General features: G+C 47.8%; 5 protein-coding genes across 9 annotated transcripts; 2 read left to right on the forward strand and 3 right to left on the reverse strand.

The window, feature by feature from the left end:
- Window positions 1–126: 126 nt before the first annotated feature.
- On the reverse strand, window positions 127–2,214 carry mrps12 (mitochondrial ribosomal protein S12). Its single transcript, XM_086037747.1, has 3 exons — window positions 2,026–2,214; window positions 1,582–1,635; window positions 127–865 (listed from the first exon to the last, which is right to left on the reverse strand). Exons 1-3 carry the CDS (start codon window positions 2,039–2,041, stop codon window positions 483–485), a joined length of 453 nt encoding a protein of 150 aa, XP_085893873.1. The 5' UTR covers window positions 2,042–2,214; the 3' UTR covers window positions 127–482.
- Window positions 2,215–2,881: 667 nt separating this feature from the next.
- On the forward strand, window positions 2,882–6,108 carry LOC147143060 (ectonucleotide pyrophosphatase/phosphodiesterase family member 7). The gene is made up of 5 exons (XM_086037740.1): window positions 2,882–3,320; window positions 3,483–3,628; window positions 4,309–4,932; window positions 5,502–5,730; window positions 5,804–6,108. Exons 1-5 carry the CDS (start codon window positions 2,954–2,956, stop codon window positions 5,878–5,880), a joined length of 1,443 nt encoding a protein of 480 aa, XP_085893866.1. The 5' UTR covers window positions 2,882–2,953; the 3' UTR covers window positions 5,881–6,108.
- On the reverse strand, window positions 6,081–8,497 carry tmem242 (transmembrane protein 242). The gene is made up of 4 exons (XM_086037746.1): window positions 8,341–8,497; window positions 8,034–8,134; window positions 6,895–7,032; window positions 6,081–6,813 (listed from the first exon to the last, which is right to left on the reverse strand). The coding sequence occupies exons 1-4, from the start codon at window positions 8,468–8,470 to the stop codon at window positions 6,703–6,705; spliced, it is 480 nt and encodes a 159-aa protein (XP_085893872.1). The 5' UTR covers window positions 8,471–8,497; the 3' UTR covers window positions 6,081–6,702.
- A 1,131-nt stretch (window positions 8,498–9,628) lies between these two features.
- Window positions 9,629–18,731, reverse strand: LOC147143062 (synaptotagmin-11-like). 2 transcript variants are annotated; one of them, XM_086038309.1, is made up of 5 exons: window positions 18,214–18,731; window positions 16,437–16,688; window positions 14,497–15,488; window positions 13,392–13,512; window positions 9,629–12,169 (listed from the first exon to the last, which is right to left on the reverse strand). In XM_086038309.1, the coding sequence occupies exons 2-5, from the start codon at window positions 16,468–16,470 to the stop codon at window positions 11,859–11,861; spliced, it is 1,458 nt and encodes a 485-aa protein (XP_085894435.1). In that variant the 5' UTR covers window positions 16,471–16,688; window positions 18,214–18,731; the 3' UTR covers window positions 9,629–11,858. The 2 variants fall into 2 exon arrangements, with proteins under 2 accessions (XP_085894435.1, XP_085894434.1); XM_086038308.1 differs by lacking the exon at window positions 18,214–18,731 and having other exon boundaries at window positions 16,437–16,894.
- On the forward strand, window positions 17,472–26,367 carry LOC147143063 (uncharacterized). Of its 4 annotated transcripts, none has more exons than XM_086038310.1 (12): window positions 17,472–17,671; window positions 18,256–18,603; window positions 18,846–19,103; window positions 19,259–19,349; window positions 19,416–19,473; window positions 21,607–21,737; window positions 22,977–23,308; window positions 23,763–24,020; window positions 24,280–24,370; window positions 25,725–25,776; window positions 25,862–25,992; window positions 26,198–26,367. In XM_086038310.1, the coding sequence occupies exons 1-12, from the start codon at window positions 17,626–17,628 to the stop codon at window positions 26,253–26,255; spliced, it is 1,854 nt and encodes a 617-aa protein (XP_085894436.1). In that variant the 5' UTR covers window positions 17,472–17,625; the 3' UTR covers window positions 26,256–26,367. The 4 variants fall into 4 exon arrangements, with proteins under 4 accessions (XP_085894436.1, XP_085894437.1, XP_085894438.1 ...); XM_086038311.1 differs by having other exon boundaries at window positions 17,473–17,671; window positions 25,728–25,776; XM_086038312.1 differs by lacking the exons at window positions 17,472–17,671; window positions 18,256–18,603 and having other exon boundaries at window positions 19,049–19,103; window positions 22,977–23,327.
- Window positions 26,368–26,720: the final 353 nt, after the last annotated feature.

Below are 26,720 nucleotides of genomic sequence, written 5' to 3' on the forward strand. Positions count from 1 at the left end.
GTCAATGGACTAGTCGCTCCTCTAGTCAATGTCAGCGCACATCCAGTATAGACAAAGTACTGTAATTGGACTAGTTGGACAGTCAATGTCATGGCACATATGCACTGAATAATGATTTCTAACAAATTGCAAGCAGCAATCGGTCGTCTTTATTAGCACATAACAAAATGTGTGTCATATGTCTGTTGTCACGGCAACAGACGGCAGCAAGATTGTGAGCATGTGGAGACTGCGTCCATTCTTCAGCAGGTTTTTTTTTTTTTTTTTTTGGCAAGCTCCCAAAAGGTTTGTGTGGAATGACATTTCCGGATGAACCCAAAAGGCCCGATGACCTTTAGTTGTCCTCACGTCAATTTCTCAGTGCACATGCTAGACAGGGAGATGGATACACTGAACCTACATAGTTCCTCCACGGAATACCCCTTTGAAGCCAGAATGATGGCGAACGTCTGCGAGCGCCGTAGTCTTGACACCGCGCGTCTTCACTGTTTCTTCTTGATGACGTGCGCGCAGTCGTATTTGCCCCTGACGATGGTGAGCTTGACGCCGGGTAGGTCCTGCGTGCGGCCACCCTGCACCAGGACCACGTTGTGCTCCTGCAGGTTGTGGCCTTCGCCCGGGATGAAGGCCACCGCCTCCTTGCCATTGGCCAGGCGCACGCGGGCGCACTTCCTGTTGGCCGAGTTGGGCTTTTTGGGCTTACGGATCATCGTCTTCAGGACCACCGCCTTCATCTGCGGCTGGCCGAAGGTGGCGCCCAGCGCCTTGGGCACCGGCTTGGGCTTGCCCTGCCGGTGCATCTGGTTGAGGGTGGCCATGGGGCGGCTCGCCAGTGGGCGTGTCCACGCGCTGGCGTGCTGCGATACTACACAAATACACACACACACACACACACACACACACACACACACACACACACACACGCACACGCACACGCATTCATGAATACAGTGGTACATGGTATTACCAGAAATGCCCGGATATTCGGAATTTCCATTACAAGAACATCGAATCAAAGGGCCATTTCATCTTTTCCTCATCTAGCCAACAGAACATGTCAGGCATTATCATGAATTCAATCCTATCAAATTCATTTATATAGCACATTTTAAAAACAATACATGAAGCATACACTTGCTTCGATCATCATCAAGTGTACAATATAAAAGACAGTGAAATTCACTTTCCACAACATTTATGTCACCCAATCAATCAATACCTGATTTAGAGGTCTGATTTGGATGGTCATTTGCAAACACCGTCTCAGTTATCAACATTTCATTTCTGACAGATGTTATGTACCAAACCAGTAAGTGAATCTTCATCACTTGTTTGTGCATTTTCTAGCTGTCAATTTCAAATTGTGTTTTTTTTAAATCCAATTCATTGAAAAGAAGAATTGACACCTTACTCAATTAGTTGAAGCCCAACATGTATTAATCTGTTGATTAATCAATAAAACGCATTAAAACTTATTTTTGCATCTGTTTATCAGAAAAGTGGACATTATTTTCATATAAATTCATTACAAAATGTAAATGACTTTGAGTATGAAAACGATGAATTTCTTTTGAAACTTGCCTTGAAAGAAGGTGGTGAGCGCCGTCGACCTCAAACCTCGCAACAGTGACATCACTGAAACGCAACACAACGTGATTGATTACGTCACAAACATGTACAATCTAGGCAGTGATACTTCACGTTTCACGCACAGCTCTGGAAGCGAAAGAGTTTTGCTTTTTGTGAAATGCAGAAGTCCAAATAAAAATAAAAACGTGAACAATAACTAGCTGCTTCATTCATTCTCGTAATTTCATTTAATCGCGTATGTCGTACTTGTGCATTCGTTTACTAAAGTCATTCATTCTGACTAATTATGAAAAGACAGTAAAAAGCGAATGTCGCACAGAGTGTCGTCAAAGTACTTTTTCTTTTCTTTTTTAATCTGATGTTCGCGTTGAGGACGAGCTAACTCGTCCTTGTGCTAGCTGCTAACTGCTAGCAGCGAGCAGTCAGCGAGCACACCTTGGTACGACGTCATGACGAGATTCTGAACAACGGCCACGCAGTCGGCGGCACCACTTTACACGGCAACAAGTAGTCCACGTCACGCGCGTCGCTCAACTTCCACCCAAAACGCACAAAAAATAAAAAACAAACCAAGCCGCCCACCGGCCAGGAAGTCACCGGAACTCAGTACGTCAAAACAAGAGTACTTCCGGGTCAGGGGTCAACAAAAGTTTTAAAAACATTTGACATATTTAATAATAATAATGAATCAATAAACAACACATATTATGTAATAACAATTATCACTATTCAATAGTTTTGTTAATTAAATTCAAGCAACTTCATTAGTATGACATTTTTATTTCTATGAAAGATGAACAGTAAAATGAAATTGAAACGTGTCACATGTGTTGGGAGGATTTGAAATGGAGTGACATGAAGTTGAAGCGTGAAGAAAAGAGGCCCCAGTTTGACCTTGAGCCACCATCAAGGCTAAACGTTGTGACATCATCACTTGGATTGCTGATATGGGTGGGTGTGCAATAAGAAGAGCACAGTCATCACGTCATTTTGACGACCTTGGCATTCTAATCAGCTCATTTGATAAAGCGAGCGAGCAGCGCAACACGTGCAACACGGCTGGCCAACACATTGACCCTACCTACTGGGGATGCACCTTTGTCCCAAATGCGCCCTAACATGGACTGGCAACTAATCACTGCCTGCTGTCACTTGATTGACTGCCACCGACCGTATGTGCCCAGTAGGCCTATGTATTTACTGGCGACCAGTTTGTTGTTTGTCTACATGTGCCTTGACAATGACTGGCGACCAGTCCAGAGTATGCTCTGCGTGCTGGTTTTCCCGTGTGTGTGATAGCGGTGCATGTAAATGTCAATCAACGTGTGTCGCTGGTCCAAGGTCTGTTTGAAGACATCAGCAGATGTCAATCGGTCTGTCAATCGTTAACAAGCCCTCTCCTCCTCCTCGCTCGGTCGCCACGCTCACTCACAACCGTGACATGATGGCGAGCGCCAGGCTGCAACCCATCCTCCTACTCCTCTTCTTCCTCCTGCTTTCCATCTTGTTGGCTCGGGCCGCCGCAAAGCCGTCCGCAAGCCAAAGCGGGAGCCGTGTGGGGAGCAGGAAGCGCCTCTTGCTCATCTCCTTCGACGGCTTCCGTTGGGACTACGACCAGGACGTGGACACGCCCAACCTGGACCGGCTGGTGCGAGACGGTGTCAAGGCCAAGTACATCACGCCGCCCATGCTCACCATGACCTCGCCGTCGCACTTCACCACCATCACAGGTCTGAGTTGGTAACGCATACCCGCGTTAAATGACTGGCTAACAAGAATGACATTATCAAGCTTGACGTATAGATCCCAAATATTCCACCTACCTGCCGCCATCTTCCTCATTTCATGTTGGTCATCATGCTTGTCATCTTTCTCTCCTTGTTCCTGCTCAGGCCGCTGGGTGGAGGATCACGAGGTGGTCCACAACATGATGTTCAACACGCAGACCAACCAGAAGGTTCCTCACAAAGAGACACTCAGGCGCTCCGAGTGGTGGGACAACGGCGTTTTGCCGCTTTGGATCACGGCGCAGAACCAGGTGACAACTGTCAAGATAACATTCACGGGTCAATCCTTAACTCATGTTAGCCACATTAGCATGATGAAGATGTCAGGTTGGCCACATTAGCATGGTAGGGTGCAGCTAGGTTAATAATTAGCTGTAATAGTATGTTGAAAATATCAAGTACTGGGCTAACACTTGGCAAGAGGAGAATGTTGATGGTTTGAGATGAGACAAATTAGCATGTTCGTGTTACGCTGCAGCTGGGCTGCCTAATGGTAGCATGTTGAAGGTGTAAGGCTAACAGTTATCGGCTGTAAGGCTAACAATCGGAACTGACCTACAGATTGAACATAGCATTAGTAACATCAGCATGTTTAAAGTACGTTTAAAGCTACATTAAAATGTTGAAGCTATCAACGACTTGGAAATCTGTTAGCTAAATTAGCGTAGTGAGGGTGTTAGGTATCGGGCTAGCCGATAGCTACTGTAGCATGACGCGTGACAACTGAGGCTCAGTTGGTAGAGCAGGTCGTCTGGTGACCGAAGCATCGCCGGTTCAAACCCTGGCTCAGAATGTCCGCTGCCAAAGTGTCCTTGGGCAAGATGTTGTACCCCAAGTTGTCTCCCGATCAGCGATGTCAATGTTCTCAGTTGCCTTACCTTGATCAACAAAGAATAAATAAATAAATGTAAGTTTCCTTGCCTTGGTTCAGGGTCTGAAGACGGGCTCTTTCTACTACCCCGGAGGTGGCGCCAGCTACAGCGGCCAGGCGGTTAATCGGGCCATCGTGGAGGAGTCCGGCCGCCCCGACGATAACGAGACAGAGTGGCGGCAAAACATTGAGACGGTTTTGAGCTGGTTCTCTGAGGAGGACTTTGACCTGGTCACCCTGTACTACGGCGAGCCCGACAACGTGGGCCACGCCAGGGGTCCCGACCACCCGGACCGGAAGGCCATCATCCGGCAGATCGATCGCACAGTTGGTTACCTGTGGGACGCCATTAGGCGCCACAAGCTGGACTCCAGCCTCAACGTCATCATCACATCCGATCATGGCATGACCACCGTCAAGAAGCGCCCTCTCGTGGATGAGATCATACTCAACAAGTACCTGAATCTGCTCAAGATGGCCAGCTTTGAGATTCTGGACTACGGCGGCTTTGGGATCCTGACGCCGCGGCCGGGGAAGGAGCAGGAAGTACTGGAGGCACTGGCTAAGGCTCCTAACCTGACCGTCTACAAGAAGGAGGACATGCCCGAGAGTTTCCACTTGGCGCAGAGCCGACGCCTGCCATCCGTCGTGGTCATAGCGGACCTCGGCTTCAACCTCAACTCGGTCAGTATGCTAACGCTCATGCTAACTACGCTTGATGTAGAAGCACATCTGTGGTGCAACAGGTAACATCCGTCACGGCTCACCTGTTTTCTGGGTTGGGTCATGTGACATTCGCAGGCTGAGCCCTTAGGCACTGTCATGTCATTTTCAGTAGACTGCAAGTGGCAAAATGGCCGCCCCTTCAGATGGATAGATGAATGGATGGATTTTGCTGCTCAATTAATATTCCACAAATGTAAACCTAATCAGAATGCCATGTTTAGACTAGTAGGACGGCATAGAACCTATTATTGTAAAGATCCATTTTTGACTTGACTTCAACGTTAACATAGCTGACTACTTTTACTTGATTATGCTAATGTGGAGCTGCTAATGTAGCTAACAAGCTATAATACATAAACAGATCAAAGTGAGCTCTTGTCTGCTGTGGCTTCAAATGTTTTCATTGGATTATACATTCCTCCAATGTCAACATACTAATGTAGGGAGCCATTTCCCCTTGAGAACGCTAACGTCACTAACCGGGTGAAGAGTAAATGTGTTTTCTTTTTTTTTTTTTGCCCCACCAGAGATTCATTGTTTACGTTAACAAAGGCGACCACGGCTTCCATAACGGTGAGATGGACATGAAGATGATCTTCAGAGCCTTCGGACCCGACTTCAAGAAGAACTTCCTGTCCGAGCCCTTTGACAGCGTCCACATCTACCCACTCATGTGCCGGCTGCTCGACATCCGAGCGGAGCCCAACAACGGATCCCTGGAGCACACCGCCGACATGCTGATCTCCACCCATGACGGTGAGGAACCCACACCGGGAAAGAGACGCTGTGCGAGCACTTCTTGAAATCGATCTTATTTTGCGTCCGGCAGGAGGACCTCGGACGAGTCCGACGTCGCCGTTGATGATGACCCTCGTCTGTGTCTTCATTTCCATGTTGGTACTTTAATGTGCCAAACCTCTGAGGTCTCGCCTGCAAGATCTCATCTCCAGATCCAGGATGCTGCTGTCATCCCCTGGATGCAAGATCCTTGACACCACGTCCAGATTCGTCTCCTACACACAAAAAATCCCTGACGATGTCTACTTAACAATCATACAAGTTGCACTGGGAAATGTTATCAAATAGAATGACAGAATTGCGATCTCTATGATTATTCATTATTATTTATTTGCTTTTCATGTATGCACAGTTGCACTTTGAAATAAAACAGATGTGTTTTGTGCCATAAATAAAATATTTGCACTAAATATGTACTACACATTATATCTAGAAACAGCAGATCAGAGCTTGATGGCTTTTTTTTTTTTTTCGCTCCGCGGCTATTGAGGCTCGTGGTTTCCCCGAGTTACTAGCCAGTAGCCACTCGGTATTTTCACTAGCCACAACTTTGATGTTAGTGGTCATGCGCAACAGCGTTTCCTTCCGGTTCAGGTGAGTGTTGCTGCACTATGGCAGGAGACCGGTTAAAAAAAAAAAAAAAACTGCTGTGGAAATGTTAAACGTGTACAGGTTTTTTTTTCATTTACACAATATGTCTTTCATTTTTAGGCTTCGGTTCAAACCATCGTGTCATCAGCCAGTAGTTATGCTAGTTATCGCAGCAAACACAGGAAGTCCGCAAACCTGTTTTCAACATGTAAATGAGTTGATTTGGGACACGCGTGAAGCCAACACCAAGGGAAAAAAACGTTCCCACAGTCCCTGAAGGCACCCCAAAGTCACGGCGGTCAATTGAACGCTATTCGGCACGGCATCGTTGCCGTCCGGTCACTTGGACTTGAAGAGCGAGTCGAGGTCGTGCGAGTCTGATACCGGCGCCGCGTCCGACTTGGGGATGGGCGGGAACAAGGACGCCATCTTCCGTCTGAAGTCGGACAGCTGAAAGGAAAACATACGTTGAGGCGTCGCTCTTTCTCCCGGGGGGGGAGCAAACGGCGAACGAGGCGGAAGATGACGTACGCTGCCGACGCCGAGCAGTTTCCACACGCCCAAGCTGAGTAGGCCCACGCCGCAGCACGCGTACACCGAGCCCCGGCCCAGAGCTCGCAGGGCCAGTGCTGCACCGCTTTCGGGGAGGGCCGCCGTCGCCGTGACGCCCTGCCGGGGGATAAACGCACACGGGTTGTGACATCATCACATGTGAAAGATTTCAACAAAGGGTGAGGGCGTTTCAACTGGCCAGTTGGAATCCGAGCCTTTCCTGCCACTGATGAATTATGTTCATCAAGTCCACTTTTCAACAGGCTGGCGCCGAAGGTCTCACCCAGCTTGTATGTCAAATTCAGCCTTGTAAACCACTATAATACCGTACAGGACGCCAGCAGAAAGGTGTCGCTTTGGATTTGAGATCAGCACAGTTTTTGAGTTGAAGAATGAGCTCTGATTTGTTTAATTGTTTTGTCTGACATTGATTTCAATTTCTTGTTCTAGACTTAAAGGTGTATAAATACTTTGCATTCAATTTTAACGATTCGAGTGTGATTGCAAAATATATGTGTCGAGTGACCAAATCTAGCATACATTTAGGTTTTGCAGTTTAACAGTTGTATTGGAAATGGTAATCTAATGCAATTAATACTTGATTGTACTGTAATGTATCAGAATTGATTTTGCCTATTGGTTGGTGTGGCCTAGCATTGGGAATGATTACTGAACACAAATATGTACAGAAGTTGAAACAACCCAGAAGTGTAGTAAATATGACCCAGCATCTGGTGATGGTAAATAAACATATTTAGTTGAGCTTGAAACCACCCAGAATTGCAGTTGATTTGACCCAGGATTTGGGGACAATATTTAACTCACCTATTGGGTTAAAATCGACAAATCCATCCCGCTGGGTCAAATTAACTATTGTTGGGATGGTGCTATAACAACCCAGTATCTGGGTTAAAAATAAACTAATTTGGGTTATTTTTGACTCAACTGTTTTCAGTGTGTACTGAGGCCACTAGACAATGGGATGTTAAAAAAACGTTTTGAAAAAAAGAACAACCCAAAAACTACGTAGATATAGTAATAATCATTGTCATGCATTATTATTGTGATTGTGACAAATGAGAAGAGCTCCAAGTTCCACTCAAACAGGAAGTGGTCACCTTGTTGAAACAGTCCGGATTGTTCTTCTTGGCCAAAGCCATAGTGGATCCGAAGCCTGCGATCAGGCCCAAAGACGACACCGTAGCCAGGAAGACGGCACCTGCACACCGGAAGCATAAAAGTCTCACACCTTCACGTCCTTTCAGACAACACGTCATCTGCACAAAACGCATCTCATTGCAAAGCGCTGTCCTCGGTTTGGTGGGCGTGCGCGCGCGACAACGACACTGTGCTGACCTTCGTCCAAAAAACTAAAACACGTCGACAACGAACAGCGAAATGTCAAACAAACGGGGAAATGTTCACCGTGAATCAACTGCAATCTGTCGTCGTCCTCTTTAGGAGACACTTGGACGAGCTTTTTATCCGCGGCGGACATGTCGCGTTGGTCCGTCGGCGTCACGTGACCGGGCAGAAACAACTTCAACGGAACCATGAAAAAAACGAGCTTTGCGTTTTCTTTTTAGTTTTTTTTCTCACAGTAGTCATTGAAAAAAATTCTCAAGATACGAGAAAACAAAACAGACGGTCATCAATACATACAAGAGTACAAAAGAGGAGCCTGGGTTTTTTAATGAAAACAAATTAAGAGAATATATACAATTTTAAGTACTCTTTCGTTTTAAGAGACAAATATGCAGTGTATTGTCCACAAATTAAAAAGGGGTTTTGAGTGACTTAAGGTGTCTTTGATTAGCACGTCGTCCTCCAAGAAAAATGCCCAAACATAGCCCAATTCCAAAATGTTTTGGAATTTCTCCCCAAGTGAACTGAATCCATTCATTCCCCAACTCAGTTTTCCTGACTTGAGTGTGGGTGCGCGTAGCAACCACCGAGCGGGAAGCCTCTTGAAGGACTGGTGTCCAACCTCCGTCAAAATCTGATCCTCTCCTTTTGCAAGCGTTTTGACTTTTATTACTCCGGTGGTACTCATCTAGATGTGACCAGTGAAATGGAACTCACAGGGAAAAAATGGCTAGATAGGTTTGGATTTCCCCTCTTAACAAATGAAATCACAATTTCGAAACAGCACTTTACTTTACAATTTACTTGGGTTATCTTTGTGAGATTTCAAATTTGGCTTCATGAGACCCGCCCCCCCCAAAAAAAAACTGAAAGGGGCCAAATACTTTTCACAGCACCGATGTGTTAGCTGAAATGTGGCAAGTTTCAATCAATCAGACAACCCATGTAAGGGGCGTGGCAAAAGTGTAGCCCTTTGTAACAGCACCACCCTGTGGTTGTCGAAGGAATCGGCATGTTTTGCTGAACGGCCCAGGCAGGCACTTGAGGAGCAGAACAAATCTTCACGTCAAGTCTTCACAGGGGCGGAGCTACAGAGTGGCCACCCTGCTGGCCACCCCCCATACCTCGGAGAACACTTGAGAACATTTACACATGGATGCAGTTTTCTCAGACCCCCTAGCCACCCCACTGAAAAAAATTCTGCCACTGGAGCAGAAGGAAGACAAAGTAACACAGAGTGACCAAACCAAATTCGATGCTGGCCGGCATCGCCTCACGGCTAAGGCAAGAGGAAGAAGATTCAATGATGTAAAATGCAAATAAAAAAGGGAGAAGAAGAAAGGAGGCGTCGGGCTAACTTGTTTTATTTGCACGTCAAGGGGGAGGTTAGCATCATTCAGGTGTACAGCAAGGGGCGCTCCAACGCGCGGAAAGCTTTCAGGATATCGGACAGTTAGAAGAAGAACATCGATACAAAATCTACACGTCACGTCTTCATGTTCACGTCTGCCGCGGATGGGGAGGAGCTTCAAGGCTCCGTCGGGCGCGCCCATCAAGACGGCTCACGTGACTGATGATGTCATGTTTGGAGCGGTCACGGGAGCACCGGACGGACGCCGTACGTGGTGTGCTTTTCAAAGGGGGGGGGGGGGGGCAGGGGCAGGGGTGGGTACAGCGCCATTGGCTGGCACAATATTCACGGAGCAAATGAGGAGAAGGCCTGTGTTGGGAATCACTCAATCATGCCGTACTCCTGAATCACAATCTACGCATTTTCATATCGCCGACTCGAGGGCTGAAACGATTCATCAAATAGCGGCCTCGACACACAATACTGAGATTTGGAGCGAACGTCATTGTCAACTAGATACTGCACCGTACAAAAATCTTGCTATAATAACTAGGGAGTATTCGATTACTGGTTTGAAAATGGCCAACGTAGGATGTCGTGATTAGGGTGCAATTCCCAACACGGCTCGAGAGTTCGAGCTGCTCATCAGCACAGAACTGAATCAACAACACCATTACATCACACGCGGCTATGACATCATCATCGGAGAAAGAGGAACAGAGTCATGTCGTGTACCTTCGGCGAACGCCTGCGGGTGGCGCCCCGGTTGAGCTCACTAACAGGTTAGCACGGCCGTGATGTTAGCGTCGCATTTGCGACTAGCGTCGCCGATTCGACCGCCAGCCTGGCTTGGGAACGACCCGTTTGCTGCGACACAAGCGACGAAGGAAAGCTTAGAGGAAGTCATTCATGCTACAAACAAGCACACGCATGAAATTTATTTACACGTTGGAACCTGCACGCCAGAGACCCCGACACCACGGAAAGCCCTTTGAGCGTTTATCCCGTATCTTCCATATCCAGCTTAAGGTCCCGCCAGGTACAAGTACGCTCGTTGTCCTCACTGGTCGGCGGACTAAATTAGCAGGACAATAAGCAGAACTCTCGGTTTCACTAGGCAAGTTAAGTTCTCGCTAAAGTCTGCCATCCTTTCCACGCGGACCTCGTCAAAACATAATCTGGGAATTGACCCAATAACGCCTCTTTGGTGCTTGCACACAAACCTCTCGGTTAGACACTGTGGATGAATCTGGAGTCGACGCACCTCAAGCCAGGCGCGTGAAAAAAAACGAACGCGCCAACGGGAGAATATGGCCCAAGTCTCAAGGAAAAACTTTCCTTTGCGAGAATATGTGAGACGTGCCCCTACTAGTCTGAATGTTGCGTGATTGGAAGGATATGATGGCATCTGTTTTCATCCTACATAGCGCCCTCTGCTGTTGACTGAAGTTGACGTGCCGACTCACGAGACGCTCACAATTACAACCGTAGTCACCGTCATGGCCAGTTACATTTGGTTTTTATTTGCTCTATGTCGCTCGAGAAAGACGTTACGTTGGCTCGTCCGCAGTTTTTTTGGCCACCCCCCTTTTTTTTACTGATCCAAACATGCGTGCAGTCGTCGGCACACTATTTTGATGCAGTGACTGGAACGGGATTGATTTGATTCGGACTAAAAAAAAAAAAGTGCAAGGTGGAAGGACAAGTCGGTGAGACGCAGAAGGAGGAGTTGAGTCCCGCCTCTTTGCTGGCTTGCGCACAAATTTCAAGGTTCAAAAGTACGTGCGTACGTGGACCTTGAGCTGGATTTTAAGGAGCTGAAAAAGACGCTCAAAAGCGACTGCCATGACACTCACCAGCAGGCGTCGGCAGTCGGCAGCAAAGCATGTTGCCAATCGTCCGGACTGCGGTGGGGGGGGGGGGATGCGGGGGGGGGGGGGGGGGTTGTTGGTCTTCTCTTCACAAAGACATGCAATTAGTTGCATGATGACAACAACGACTTGTTTTTCTTTGTCAAAACATACGCACGCACACACGCGCACACACACACACACACTTTCCTACGCAGAAGCGTATTTGTTTGAGTGTGTGGCGATAACAAGACAGTGTTTTGAAGGAGGACGCCAAGTGTGTGTGTGTGTGTGTGCGTGCGTGTGTGTGCGTGCGTGTGTGTGCGCGTTGTACACCGGGCTCTATACACTGGTCAGTCTTGGCGCGGGTCCGGCGCTCAGTACTCGCTGAGGGTGTGCCACTTGGAGATCTGCCGGCGGGGGTTCTCGCAGACCTCCCGCCAGTGGGTGGCGCCGGAGGGCGGGGCGCCGTGCAGGCCCAGCAGCAGGCGGCCCACGACTTCGTTCTTGGCGGTGCGGTCGAAGTCCACCACCAGGAACTCCACGGAGATCTCGGGCAGCAGCTCGGGCGGGATGTCGTAGATGAAGGACTCGTTGAAGACGGGGTTGAGCGTGCACTTCTTCACGTGAGTCTTCTTCTTGGCGATGCGCTTGCGGCCGTAGAACACGTTGACCTTCACGTACGGGTCTGCGGAGGGACGGGACGCCACACAGACGCATCAGAGTTGGTGCTCATGCCAAAGCAATCACAGTTTTACTTGGGTGCAATCCCGGTGTCAAATTCTGGAATTTCATTGAGACAAAAGTAGTCATTTGAACCATGCTCTGGCATATGGGTGCTAACGAACTATGTTGGAGTTGAGGCGTTTCATTTCGATAAAAGTAGTGCTTTGCTGTCATCCTGTAGTATACGGAGAGGCAATTTGACACTTTTTGGGGCGGGGGTCATCACTTACTCGTGGATCAACTCGAACCTCCACAAATAACGAGGGAACTCTGCACAATTACTTGACATACACATTTGCGGCCGCTGTACTTTACTTTTATTTTTCGGACACATTTGTACTTCCTACTAGGACTGCAGCAAACGATTCATTCGAGAACGAATTAATCTGTCGATTCGTTTTTCGATTGATGAATCGGGTAGAATAAACATGTTTTAATTTCCAGCCCATGATTTCAAATTGGGTTTGTTCCTGTTCCACTCTGTGACATGCGTCAGAAGATAGGTTCAAATGTTGATGATTGTTTTCCTCAGTAAAAGCAGATGTTTGCAAATGCGTCATTTTGAAAAAAAAAACAAACCAAAAAAAAACAGATGATGTGAGGACTACAGAAATGGGAGAAGAGTTCCTTTTGACAGGCTGAAATTTGGAGAATTTGGACAATGTGAAGTTAGACAAGGTCTCGAAATAATTCCTGATGATTAAAATAGGTTTTGGTTAATTGGCTAATCAATGAGTCAACCAGATGTCTGTACTTTTTTTCCTTATTTTTTGTGCCAACAGGGAGGTTGGAGATGGTTTGGGGCGGTTGTCGCCGTGCGCAGTATATTCCCCTTCTCCTTGTCAGTTTGAGCACTGTGAAAGTTCTTCCAAGTCAATTCCAATTTTGCTTTCTCACTACTTTTGACATGACTGAAGCTCATTGCTGAAAACGTGCCGAGACTGAGAACTATGTCGTGCTGAACTGTGGAGCTCTAGCATTCAGCTCATTCCGGTTGACTGGATTTTTTTTTTTAAACGGCACCCAACACTTTTCTTGACGCCGTGTCCAATTTAGAACACTTTCGTTTTCACTTTCATGAGCATGAAGAGAGAGGTACTAGTTTGTGTGCAGTTTTGGGTACTTCGGTCAAGGAGTGAAATCCTTGTACTCGTACTTGAGTGGGGGCGCGCAAGGGCACTCACTGGCAGACAGGCCGGCGATGTCCATCTTGGGGAGGTGTCGAGCCTTGAGGACCACCACGCTCAGACGATGAGACACCGGCTGGTAGGACAAGGACGCCAGCAGCTCGCCGCGATTCTCGCACTGGCAACACAGTGCACAAAAAGTCACTTCCGGTTTTCCGTCACGTCACCGCCAAGCGACTGAACTGGTGAGAATTGGTGCGTTTACGCCTTCTTCATCAGTTCGATGAGACGAACAAGAAATGAAATCAAACGCAATGTCAAGTGTCATTCGTGTAGTACTGTGTTGGATGTGCGCCTTGAAAGCGAAGTCAACCCAAACATATTTTTTTTCAAGAATATGTCCCCAGCAGGCCCACTAGTTGAAACACGGCATTCGGATTCATTTTGCGTTTGTGGAATATAAGTTAACCAGCAATATACACTCGTTTTTAGCCATCTCTTGGGGCGGCCATTTTGTCTTCTGTCGACTGAAAATGACATCACAACTGCTCACAACAACCAATCACGGCTGACCTGTTTTCTGAATCTGAGCCGTGATTGGTCAGCAGTGAGCAGTTGTGATGTCATTTTCAGTCGACAGGAGACAAAATGGCCGCCACCAGAGATGGCTAAAAACGAGTGGATTAACACGTATTCCACAAATGCAATATTTATCAGAATATTGTTTCAACTAGTGGGCTTGCATAGAACATAGTCTTGAAAAAAAAAGTTGACGTTGACTTGCACTTTAAAGGGGTTTATTTTCTCAAACTGACAACCTCACAGAAATTTGCAGGATTAATCCAATGTGTACATTTCTACGCTTGGTGTCTTTTGTTGACAAACGTAAGCATGCAAATGATATTGGACCTCTTGGCCCGATTTGGATCTTGCGTACGTTACATGCAGTAACATTCTGCTACACGCCCAGATTGCCTGATTTCATGGAATGTAAACCGCTGCGGAATGTTTGCTTGTTGACATGCCGCCTTGCTGTCGTCACGTCTCCATGTTTGCGTTGCGGTCAACAAGAATGAGCCTCGTCAGCGGACTTCAATTAAGACTGTCACCGATGAGCGTCGCCGCGGGAACAGCCAGGGCCAATGCCACGGTGTCGCCTCACCTGCGTGTTCCTCTTGGTGATGCGCTGGCTCAGGTGGACCCGGCCCGTGCTGGGGTCCACGCCCTTGAGCGGCACCAGCGCCTCGCCGATGACGTCGTCGCGGGCGAAGCGGTCAAAGCTGAGCACCAGGAAGTGCAGCGTCAGCTCGGGCAGCGAGCTATAGGCCACGCCGTAGAAGGTGAAGGTCTCGTCAAAGAGCGGGTCCAGCGTCTTCCTCAGCACGCGGGTCTTGACGCGGTGCTTCTTTTCGGGCAGGACGGTCATCTTGATGTAGGGGTCCGAGCTGCCGGCCTGCTCATCCATGGCGGGCAGGCCCCGGGCTCCCACCACAGTGACCACCAGGGCCTTCTTGGGGAAGTTGTAGTCCACGGCGAGGCTGACGGCGCCCAGGCCGGCTTCGGCTTCCGCTTCCGAGGAGGCGGGCGTGAAGGGCGACGCCGTCTTGCTGCTGCTCTGACTGCTGCCGGCCGAGCTGCCGTCCAGACAGCAGTAGTCGGCGCGCACGGGCAGCGCGCGCTCCAGGCAGGCGGGGCCAGACCCGGCGTGGGGACCAGACCCGGCGTGGGGACCAGACCCGGCGTGGGGACCAGACCCGGCGTGGGGACCAGACCCGGCGTGGGGGCTCGCGCCGGCGGGCGCCACCAGGTGGCTCATTTGAAGCTGACCCGGGACGTCCAAGACGTTGTTCTCAGCGTCCACCAGCACCATGCCCCTGGCCCCCGCCGCGCCGCCGTCCCGCTCGGCCCGCCTGGCGTTACGCACGATCCTCTTGCTGCCGCTGAGCGATTCCGGGTAAATGCTGATCCCCTTCAGCATGTGGATGAACTTGTAGGGCGGGTCCTCGGCGTCGCAGTAGCGGTCGCTGTGCAGCTTGTAGCGTCCGGACGCGCGCAAGTAACGGCGCTGGCAGAAGGACCACAGCAGAAGCGCCGCGACCACCACCGCCACCAGAACGCCCGCGCCCAGGAAGCCCGCCAGGACGGGAGACATGGCTGCGGCACAAACAGGAAGTTAAGGCCTCCGTGAGAAACATGCGACGAGTGTGTTGAGAGAGGCGGGGGGGAGTAGTTTGTTAAGATCTTTGTGCACCCTTGTCCTAATGTGACACTACACACGCACAAGCAAGTTTGGCTCCAGCCTATCAGAATCAGACGCTTCCTTCATTCACAGTCACATGATGTCATGCCTTGCAAAGTGCTGAAAAGAACCAGCTCACTGCCTAGCAACACACACACACAAACACACACACACGCACACACAAAGTGACTGTGTTGGGAATGACTCCCTATCCAGTATAACGGAATGGTTGTCCGTCATATCGGGGCTCACTAGTCGAACTAACGAAAATGCCGATGTGGTGATTAGGGCGTGGGGAATGGCTAAACAATTCCCAACACGACAAATGATCCAGTGTAGCGAAAACAATGACGTCATGCTCATGTACGGCCGCACTGGGACCACAGCGTACAGACATGACGTCACCGCGAGGCCCAGTAAAACACAACAGGGTGTGGGCGTACACGTAAACGCCCAAAAAGAAATAAATACATAATACATGTACATGTATAATGCATTTATGATGCTAATAGAGACAGCGGTAGAAAAATATAAGTTAAATCTCTCTCTCTCTCTATGTTTTTTTTTTTAATAATAATAAATGATAATATTAAATCGTCACTCCGGAAGCGCTGTGATGGTGAGGGCACATTTGGAAGTAAAACCAACGACAAGAAGCTGACAATTAATGAGAAGAAGCACAAGCGGGAGGCGAAATGGCGGCCGGCAGTCGTATGGGTGTCGCCCGCGGCAGGTGCATTTCAAGCTCATGCAGCGAGCCTTCCGGCAATGCAAGCGGGATCACGACAAAAGGCTCCATCCAGCGCCTCCGAGGGGGGCCGGCTGGCGACGCCCGGGATCAGCTTGGCCTGGATTTCACTCACCGTAGGAGGGTCGCAGCTCCGTCATATCCGCCATTTTGTGACAGGGCGGGCGGGAAGCGCAGCGTCCAGACGACTGACAAGAGGAAGGAAGGAAGGAAGGAGGGAAGGAGGGAAGGAAAGAGGAAGCAGGCGAAGCGCTCTCCTTTTCCTTCACATTCGAAAGCAAAAAGACGGCGACGCTGCTCTGCTCTGGTCCGGTCCGGTTGGGGCGTCGTCTGGTATGGTGTCTCGCTGCCTGGAGTGCTGATGCTGCTGCAAGGGGGGAGGATGAGGATGAGGAAGGATGGGAAGGATGCAGTGAGTCTGCGCACTCAGGCCGCCGCCCCAGTGAGATGCTCCATTGCGCACTAGGCACACACGTCTCACTCGCACGCATATGTGCCACAGCCCAGCAGGAAAACAGGAAAGCATCGCTGACATGAAAGTTCGCCTTTTCAAGAGAGTCCACGACAGGACTGTCACGTCGGACTCCACCACAAGACCACAACAGAAAATCACTCCAAGGAGCAAAAAGCCACTTAGACACAACATTGCACTTTTTCATCTTGCGGGAAAACAAACAAGACCTCCCCAAAAAGCAGCAACAAAACACAAAAGGCAGGTGTTGTGTATCAATAATGTATCATCAAAACCACAAGTTAGGAATAATGAATCCAAAAAGATTAGACAAAAATGACAATAAAAACAAGAGAAGCTAGCGTTCTCTTTTCTGTCTGACGTATTCAAAAGCAAGTGAATAACAGAAACGCTCTTGCTGATTGATCTGTTCCATATTAAGTCCCCAAGACACCTGCAATTGAAGGCGGTGCAACAAAACCTCAGCAGAGTGAGAGCTCTTCTCAGCATCCTGGTGCGGTGAGGCCCTTAGCCCCGCCCCCTGCCCTGTAGTCACACATCATTACAGCAACCAAATGTCAAATTGAACGCTCAAAACTAACAGTTGTAACTTACAACTGTAATTTGTAACTTACAACTGTTACTTGTAAGACTTGTAAGCACGACTTTCGATGCACTGACTTTCAATCCAACCCTTTGATCACACTTTGATTTACGTTGAATTTCCGTCTTCCCTTTTTCTGCTTCCTTTTTTCTTCCCGGCACAGCCCAGTAGAAAAGAGGAAGAGCAACAACTTCAAATATTTGTCCCCTTTATTCTCCTCTCATTTCTTCAGCTCCCTCCACTATCAGCATGTTTTGTCCGCACGCAAATGTTTTGGTCTTGCTGGTTCTGACAGGTCAGTGATTGACGTGAACGGGATCGCGCGCACGCGCGCGTGTGCGTTGCGTCATGTGTTTTTTAGGTTAAAAGTGACGCGTGTGTGGTGTGACGCCGACCTGAATAGAAAATGCGGATTGAATGACTTCAATGACATCACATGTACTATAAACGTTTAGTTTTTTTTCTCAGCGTGATATTTTGTTCACTTTCCCACAAATTATTGCAGGAGTGTGCAATATATGCATCTGCCCATTACACGCCGATTCAATCTTTTACAACAGAGACAAAACTCAGCAACAATTTTGCCAATTATTCGGGGGTGCTGTTTGTTTGGATGTCTGTCATTATCTTGCTTCTACGTTGTAAAATGTTCATGTGTAAAACCAAAAACAATCAGTAGAAATTGGCCGATTTGGAAGCAGCGAATATCGGCTGGCCAATCATCAGACAGGCCTTCATACAAATCCCTACGTGGTGATTAGAAATGTTTTAAACGTTTTGTCCTGGATGACCGGCCCTAAATAGACGCATTGGAGCCAAGTGCTATTGTCAGCTGACCTCATGAGTGCCGTGTGTGACGCCATCCTCATTTTCGTTCAGGTTCAGCAACCGCGGAGGAGCGGGTGCGCTACTCATTGCCGGAGACGTGCGCGGTGCGCGGCTCCACCGTGACCTTGCCGTGCTCCTTCACGCCCGTCGAGCCGGTGGTTCGGGTGGTGTGGTGCGTCAATCACCTCATCTGTCAAGGGTCCGTGCTGTCCGTGTACGACAGCGCCGTGCAACGCAAAAGCAAGCGCTACCTGTACTTGGGGGACATGGAGAAAAACTGCACGCTGCAGATCCACAACATCCAGAAGAAAGACAACGCCACCTTCCGATTCCGGATGGAAGCCGAACATTTCCTCGGACATTTCACCGGCACAGAGGGCGTGAGTGTCATCGTCATAGGTAGGATCGTCACCTCACTCGATCTTTGCCGTACACATCATAAAGATACACCTTGACTTACGAGGGCCCTAACTTCCAAGTTTTTCCAGTTATCAGCTGTTACTTAGTTGACATTTTGCACACGCACAAACACACACACACACACACACACACACGCATACACGCTCTAGGAGCCTATAAACACATCACCAGCCAGTGTTGACGAAGCATCCCGTCTCCACGGCAACCGTGCCCTCCTCTAGACGGCGATCCGATGAGCGTGCAAAGCTCCGCCCCCGAAGGCGTGAGCGAGGGCGCCGCGGTGACGCTGACGTGCGCGTCCCCTTGTTCCTTCCGCGATCTGACCGTGCGCTGGTACCAAGACGGCCGGGCCCTCCCGGAGTACGACCCCGCCCTCCAGCTGACGGCGGCACAGTCGGCCAACTACACTTGCGGCCTGGCCGACCGCGCCTCCACCATGTCGCCGCCCTTCAGGCTGAATGTGGAACAACGCCGCGCAGGTAAGTTCCTATCAAATTCTTCACCTCTTTTTCTTCTGTTCTTCATTCCTTCAATGTTTTCACACATGCAAATTTACACACAAATACAAATGCACACATGCGCAAGAAAAACTTGCCGAGTCATCAACATGTCCATTTTCTTTGTGCCTTTCAAGACGGACATTTTGCTGCCATTCTGGGCAATTCCTTCCGCCTGCTGATGGTGCTGCTTGTCGTCGTTCCCATTGTCTTGTTCCTCGTGAAACGGTGCGTCAGCCGGCCTCGCGCTAGCCGTTAGCATAAGCCCATTTAGCACGCCTTTTGACATCGCAGGAGGAAGCGTGGGCTGGCGTCTCGTCACGATGGCACACATGCGGGATGTGACCAGGAGGTGAGTCCGCTAGCATCATCGCACACTACACCTGCCACAATTAACTCTCCGTGCATGTGTGCACGCGTATAGGGCTGCGAACCCGTGTACATTAACACGACGTTGCCTGCCGAGCGAGGCGGTCCAGACCGACAGGCGGCGGGCCCGAGTGCATAGCAAGTCCGAAATGGCGGCGCTGTCACGATGCTGTGATCCTGCCAGGCGCTGTGTTTTGGGTTTCGCCAGCTACTGTCCGTGAGGGGCGGAGCTTCCCGCGCTCTACTGCTTGGCATGTGCCAGACAATTGCTTATGCTGCATTCAAGGAAGGCGGGAAGTTGGACTTTTCCAACTTCCAACCAGCAAAAGCGCACTCGAACGCGCCTTTGAACTTGGAGGTCCGAGTCACGAAGTCGGGGGGGAAAGCACCCCCACACTTCAAACTCCCACCAACAACCAATCGTGACTTCTGGGTTTGCAGTCAGGCTATATTTTGCATGCTTTTCATTGTCCAGTTGATTACTCAAGTTTGTTCTGCCTGCTGCTTATTTGCAGCTTAACTCCACTGTTGGCCACTAGGCGGCTGCAAACGATTATTTTACATTTGAACGGCGCGAAAACAGGGTGAAGGCCTTTGTCTAGGTCAGCTTCGTTTTTGAATTCAACGTCAAATCCTCTGTAGTCCTGCTTTGTCTGCCGACAAGAAGTTACGGCTGTCGGTTGATTTGCTAATGGGCATCAAATGTCATTTCTCATCGACATCTCTGCCGATGTATATTCCGAGGTGAAGCTCCAGTCAGACCGGAAAAGAAAAAATGTGTTGAGGACACCGTATCGCTGCACAATATTTGTGTCTTCGCTAATGCTATAAAAACACGCCAAGGGAGTATTTCAATAGAATCTTTCTGGATTGACGTTCTTTTTTTCTCTCCGTTTTTTGGGGGGGGCTAATCTTTATGTGGCTTATCTGTTTTCTTGTCTGTCGCTTTGAAGCATATTTGGTTTGGCTTTTGTTTCTCTTTCTGCTTGTGTCGTGTCAATAAGAGTCATTAGGAGTTCACGTTTGTTCGCTTTTACTTGGCGGGTTGTTGCAGTCTTTGAGTGAGTTCTTTTCAGCGTTTGTTTCCCCATTTGGTTGAGGCCTTTCCTCTTTTCTTTTTCTTCCCACAATGGCATCAGCCTCCTCTTGCCCAGCCGCCTTATTTGTTTGATTTACTCTCCGATTTTTTTGTACGCACATGATTGTGCTTTTTGTTCAATAAAAGCCTTGTTCAATCACCTAAACTTGGTTGCTTTACTTTGGGGTCCCCGGTCCACTACTTACGTGCCATAACGGGCGTACAGTTGAAGGCAAAGCCGCACGCGCACTCTCACCAAGGACTTTATAGTTCATGAAAACAAAATAACTAAAGCCACATTGAAAAAAGAAAAAACATAAAAACAAGCGCTTATGTTTTAACTTGATAAAAATAAGTAGGACTATAGTGAAACTGCTTCGTTTTCATCTTTGTCAAATACTTTTATAAGTGAGCTTTTGGCCCTTTTTAAAAAAAAATTTTTTTTAAACTATTTCTTTCAATATTACTCGACGGCTTTACAGGTCAGTCAGTCTTTGGGAAATGTAGCTTCCTTTATTACACAACACAAACCTTTTTTTTTTTAAACGTGCACTCAACAAACTAGATAAAACTAACGCTAAAACTCGCTAACGCTAAAAACTAAAGTAAGCAAAGCATGGTCGAAAAATACAAACTAACAATCTTGTTTTAAAAAAGGAATTAAAACCAACTATATCTAAAGAACAAATGCGAAATAAAATAACAACTATGATGAAAAATGATGCGCACGCACGCACGCACACACTCATAAAGGCAGATGTGGGCAATTAGCGCAATTGATGAAAAAACACTGGCAGAGTGAGAGGTTCTCGCAACATCCTGGTATTGTGAGGCCCTAAGCCCCGCCCCCTGACATGACCTCATCACACATCATTACGGCCACAAAATACAAAAATGGAACCTTTAAAAACAATTGTCACCTTGTCTTTCTCCACATGATGAGTCATCAATCGGGTCAGCGCTGAGCCATTCGGTTGCAGTTTCGTCCCTCCTGCTTGACTTTGAATTTGATTTTCTTCCCTTTTCTTCTCTGCTCAGCCCAGTAGAAAAGGGGAAGAACAAGTTCAACTTGTCCTCTTCACGCTGCTTTATTCCCCACTCATTTCTTTCTTGTCTTCGCATCATGTTTCTTCCACACGCAAACGTGTTCGTCTTGCTGCTTCTGGCAGGTGAGTGACTGATGTGAACGGGATCGCGCACTGCCGTGTGTGTGTGTGTGTGTGTGTGTCAGCAGGGCTGCAGGGTGATACCAGCTAAAATCAAAATCCTACAAAAAAAAAACAAAAAAAAGTGTTCTAGCTTTAATTGATTTTTGTCCCTTTTGCTGCTTGGAAAAGCAAAGGGCAACGACGGATTTACAGGTATTGTAAACATTTTTTTTTCTCTAGCATCAATTTTGTTCAGTCAAAACAAGCCATTGTTTTCATTAAATGACAAAGTAGACGACATGAAAAGTAGTCAGGGATGATGAGTGATTGCCAAGGCAGCGACTCCACTCAGAATTATTCACTCATTCCAGACTCCCCAATCACTTTAGAAACGTTTTTTTAAATGAATTTTTATGTAGTGGATTGTATCGTTGACGCTCGGACTAAAACGATTCTCCCAAATCCCTTTTTTCGTGGAATTTTAGGTCACCTGTACAGTGGACTCCCGCAGATTGGTGGGATGAAAGTCACTAGTTAGGTCATTAGAACGTACTGATTTATAGTGCTAAAAATGATGTTCCTCCTAATTTTTTTATTTTTTTTCCATTCCAGATGCATACCACATTTTTAATGTATAGAGCGAATTATGCGCTTGCGCCAAACATCATTGCGTATTGCGTTAGTGGAAGGTTGCAGCACCACACTAGCGCACAGACAAGGATGGTAGTTAAAAAAAAAAAAAAAAAAAAAGAAAATCGAATCAAAAATCGGGAACTGAAAATCAAAAATTGAATGAAAAAATGAAAACTTATTTGAATGTCAAAATACTGTAAACAGCTTGTATTTTGCACTTTGGGAGAACACTTGCGAGGATACAGAGGTTCAAATGTCCCGAATACTGCGCACCCCCGCATAATCGCACCTTTCAAATTGGTTCTTTTTTTTTTTTTTTTTTTTTTGGTCTTATAGTTGAGCCAACTCATTTTTGTGGAAAAAGCTTATTGATGGTATAACCTCGCTTACTGAATATTTCTGGTGTTTGGAAAAAAAAAAATCTTTTCAAATCCACTGAGGTGGTGTTTTAAAAAGGAGTAATATTTCGGGCTCCGGATCTGTATGTCTGCGTTATACTGCCCCCACAATGTCCATTGAACTGAAGCAAAAAGTGTGGCAAGAACAGCCACATTCATCATCCTAATAAATGTTGTGACGATTTGGATCGTTTTCAAAAGGTGACTACTGTAGAGTGCTATTTTTCAGGTTCAGCGGCGGCGGCGGTGGAGCGGGTGCGCTACTTACTGCCGGGGACGTGCGCGGTGCGCGGCTCCACCGTGACCTTGCCGTGCTCCTTCACGCCCGTCAGGCCGGTGGTTCGGGTGGTGTGGTGCGTCAATCACCTCATCTGTCACGGGACCACACCGTCCGTGTACGACAGCGCCTTGCAGAGCAACAAGTGGCACTACCTGTACTTGGGGGACATGGAGAAAAACTGCACGCTGCAGATCCACAACATCCAGAAGAAAGACAACGCCACCTTCCGATTCCGGATGGAAGCCGAACATTTCCTCGGACATTTCACCGGCACCCAGGGCGTGAGTGTCATCGTCATAGGTAGGATCGTCACCAGAGCCGGTCATTCCGCCTATGTGACGGACCGGTCCATTTTGTAGGCTATAAACTTTAAAAAATATGGGCGGACTAAGCATAGTCGGAAGCCCATTTTTTTTTCCCGTCCATGCAATCATTTATTTCTGCTCTCTTTCCTGCTGCTTCGTCTTCGTTGTTGGCGGCGGCGGCTTCTTCTTCCGTCACCTCACTTGAGTCGTTGCCGTCTACATCATAAAGACGTACCTTGACTTACGGGTGCCCCAACGTACTCGTTTTTCAAGTTACGAGCCTTTACCGGTGGATTTTTTGGGCACACACACTCAAAACACGTTCCGGTGTCATATGAAACCTTTTGAGCTTGCTAACGTGTCACCGGTATTTCCCAGCCAAAGTGTTGACGAAGCATCCCATCTCCACGGTAACGGTGCCCTCCTCTAGACGGCGATCCGATGAGCGTGCAAAGCTCCGCCCCCGAAGGCGTTAGCGAGGGCGCCGCGGTGACGCTGACGTGCGCGTCCCCTTGTTCCTTCCACGATCTGACCGTGAGCTGGTACCGAGACAGCCGCGCCCTCCCGGAGACAGGCCCCGCCCTCCAGCTGACGGCGGAACAGTCGGCAAACTACACTTGCGGCCTGGCCAAGCGCGCCCACACCATGTCGCCGCCCTTCAGGCTGAACGTGGGACGACGCCGCGCAGGTCAATGACAGATTCGGTTTCTTTGTATCTTCTTCTGTTCTTTTCTTCTTCAATGTTAATACACGCACATGCAAATGCACACAAAAACCTGTGCATCACGCACACACAGGCAGTGACTCACAAATTCACGCACATGCGTCACACACAAGCGTGCAGACATGCACTCACTCAAGCAAAAAGTCACACCACACACACACAACTACTGGCAAATGCGTACACACACACACTCACTCGATCTTGTTTTGTTCTCATTTTCAAGACGGCCATTTTGCCATGACGCTCGGCCTCTCCTTGGGCCTCCTGATGGCGCTGCTCCTCGTCGTTGCCATGGCCTTGTTCCTCGTCAAACGGTGCGTCCCCGTGCTAGACCTTAGCATGGTTGCAGTTAGCATTAGCACAGCTAGCATGTGTTGGACGTAGTGTTCATTACGTTGAGGAAAACGAGATGAAAATATTTCCATTTATTTTTTAGATTAAAACCTCCATTAATAAAAAATAAGTGAGACTAAATCAGTACGCATTTTCAGCGACTAATAAAGACGAGACGAAAATGAATATGATTCATTGGCGTCGATTACCATTCTCTCGACCTAGGCTACGTCAGTAGGCGGTGAGTTGCCGGTCAGGGCAAATTAACCAGTGCATAAAAATGAAGCATTAATGGTCGTGGAGAAAGAGAAGACCTGATATATGGACACATTATCGCTACATTTAAGTGGAGAAAAAAAAAAAAACGGTATGCTTGATTTTAGTGGGCAAGGAATGTGGGCACAAGACGATAGCGAGGAAAAACACAGCAAACCTAAAAAGACACATCGCGGTTCATCACAAAGACATCGTGGGAAGTTAACAAAAAGCAATATTGGTGTAAAAAAAAAAAGCCTAAAAGCATTAAAAAAATCTGGAATTATTTCTGCATAAAATAGACTTATACACTTCGAAAAAATTGTTGGGATGTCACAATATTGGCAAATCGCGATATTAAAACTGCCACAATATATCGTGTCTTAATATTAATTGCAGCAAATCTGTTGTTTTCCATTTGTGTAGTTCCAGTATGGTGATTAGTTTATTAGTGCAGTCTAATTTGATGCAATTTTTTGACACCTATAATGGATGGATGTGCTAATCGCCAGTTAAAGGGGAACACATTGGAGTTCTTCCACAAATTGACCCGATTCACATTGTGTGCGTGCATTAGCAAGTAAATAATATTAGATGTTCGTCATTGCAGGTCATCTATTTCTTTGTTAATGCTGTTATGTAAAAAAAACAACAACAAAAAACGGAATATTGTGATTTTTTTTTTTACAATATCGTGAGCTTTTTAATATATCGCCAACCTCCCCACAGTATCATAATTATCGTATCGCAATATTTGGATATCGTGACATCCCTAGTTGAATGAAATGAATTATTAAATGTAATTTTTACAGATACTCAGTTTTTGTTTAGTTAAAAAAAAAAAAGAAAAAAAAATGTCCCGACTTAAACGTTGACAGTTTTGTTGACTTAAACTAGACATATAAAATAGTTTTCTTGGACTAATAAAAAGACTCAAATGTGTCATTTATAGTCGACTAAAACGTGACGGGATGAGGTTGACTAAATGTGATAAAAACAAACATGCCTGATTTAAATCGAACTGAAACTGAGTACATTTCCAAATGGCTGATAAACTGAACACTAAGTTGGACATTCCAGCAGGAAGCGTCGGCTGGCGTTTCGTCACGATGGCAAAAACGCTGAAAAGGAGGTGAGTAGTCTGCCGGCATCCCATAATTCACCGGGGACAGTGCTCTACCAAATGCATGTGTGTGTGTGTGTGTGTGTGTGTGTAGAGGGATGAACACTTGTACAGTAACACACTGGCAGGTGCGGAGCGAGGCGGCCCAGATGGACAGGAAGTGTGCCAGAGTGCAGATGAAGTCAGTTATACTGCTGTACAGTTTAAACCAAAGGCCAACAACAGGTAGCGCGCGCGCGCGCACACACACACACACACACACACACACACACACACACACACACACACACACACACACACACACACACACACACACACACACACACACACACACACACACACACACACACACACACACACACACACACACACACACACACACACACACACACCACAGTGTGTTGCTATTGAAGCGTTGTCGTCGTTCCAGGCCGGCGGAGACCAAGGACGATGTGGTCTACTCGTCCGTAGCGCGTCCGGCCCCGTGAACGCTCAGCAGACAGGAAGTGATGTCACCCGCCGACAGAAGTGATGTTACACCAGCGCAACCGAAGTGATGTCGCGCGTGCCAAAGTTTCAATAAAGTTGGAACAAAGTCCACCAAGTTGTTTCCAAGTTGTGACTTGATTTCCCATCCAACTAACTTCCCCCTGGCAGCGTGTCGCAACAAACGTTAGACAACGCTTCACTTCCTGTTAACTTCACCCAAACAGGAAGTGGCGGTCGCCTTCTTGCCAACAAGCGAGCAGGCCTTCCGGTAGATTCTATGAGAGGTGAGATGTGAACTTTGAACCCAAGAGAGAAGGCCTAAACCACCTGGAAAAAAACTGTATAACTCCGGGCAGGGGCAATGATGCCAAACTGAACCTATAAAGCGCTAAATGATCAAGCGCCATCATACATGAAACAAGCACTCGTAACCTAGCAACATACTAGAGCGCTTGGCCACACAA

This window comes from Filicampus tigris, chromosome 8, assembly GCF_054856515.1.
Source record: "Filicampus tigris isolate MCC_2025a chromosome 8, RoL_Ftig_1.0, whole genome shotgun sequence".
Lineage (NCBI taxonomy): Eukaryota > Metazoa > Chordata > Actinopteri > Syngnathiformes > Syngnathidae > Filicampus > Filicampus tigris.

Coding starts and splice junctions, on each gene's coding strand:
- mrps12 (XM_086037747.1), bottom strand. Junction 866..1,581: donor GCTCACCACCTTCTTTCAAG/GCAAGTTTCAAA, acceptor GTATTTGTGTAG/TATCGCAGCACGCCAGCGCG.
- LOC147143060 (XM_086037740.1), top strand. CDS start 2,954: ATGTCAATCGGTCTGTCAATCGTTAACAAGCCCTCTCCTCCTCCTCGC. Junction 3,321..3,482: donor GCACTTCACCACCATCACAG/GTCTGAGTTGGT, acceptor GTTCCTGCTCAG/GCCGCTGGGTGGAGGATCAC. Junction 4,933..5,501: donor TCGGCTTCAACCTCAACTCG/GTCAGTATGCTA, acceptor TTGCCCCACCAG/AGATTCATTGTTTACGTTAA.
- tmem242 (XM_086037746.1), bottom strand. CDS start 8,470: ATGGTTCCGTTGAAGTTGTTTCTGCCCGGTCACGTGACGCCGACGGAC. Junction 7,033..8,033: donor ATCCGGACTGTTTCAACAAG/GTGACCACTTCC, acceptor ATCCCCCGGCAG/GGCGTCACGGCGACGGCGGC. Junction 6,814..6,894: donor AACTGCTCGGCGTCGGCAGC/GTACGTCATCTT, acceptor TTTTCCTTTCAG/CTGTCCGACTTCAGACGGAA.
- LOC147143062 (XM_086038308.1), bottom strand. CDS start 16,812: ATGCGTGCGAGTGAGACGTGTGTGCCTAGTGCGCAATGGAGCATCTCA. Junction 15,489..16,436: donor GGAGCTGCGACCCTCCTACG/GTGAGTGAAATC, acceptor TTTGTGCCGCAG/CCATGTCTCCCGTCCTGGCG. Junction 13,513..14,496: donor TCACCAAGAGGAACACGCAG/GTGAGGCGACAC, acceptor CTGTGTTGCCAG/TGCGAGAATCGCGGCGAGCT.
- LOC147143063 (XM_086038310.1), top strand. CDS start 17,626: ATGTTTTGTCCGCACGCAAATGTTTTGGTCTTGCTGGTTCTGACAG. Junction 23,309..23,762: donor ATTTCACCGGCACCCAGGGC/GTGAGTGTCATC, acceptor GCCCTCCTCTAG/ACGGCGATCCGATGAGCGTG. Junction 24,371..25,724: donor GCCTTGTTCCTCGTCAAACG/GTGCGTCCCCGT, acceptor TGGACATTCCAG/CAGGAAGCGTCGGCTGGCGT.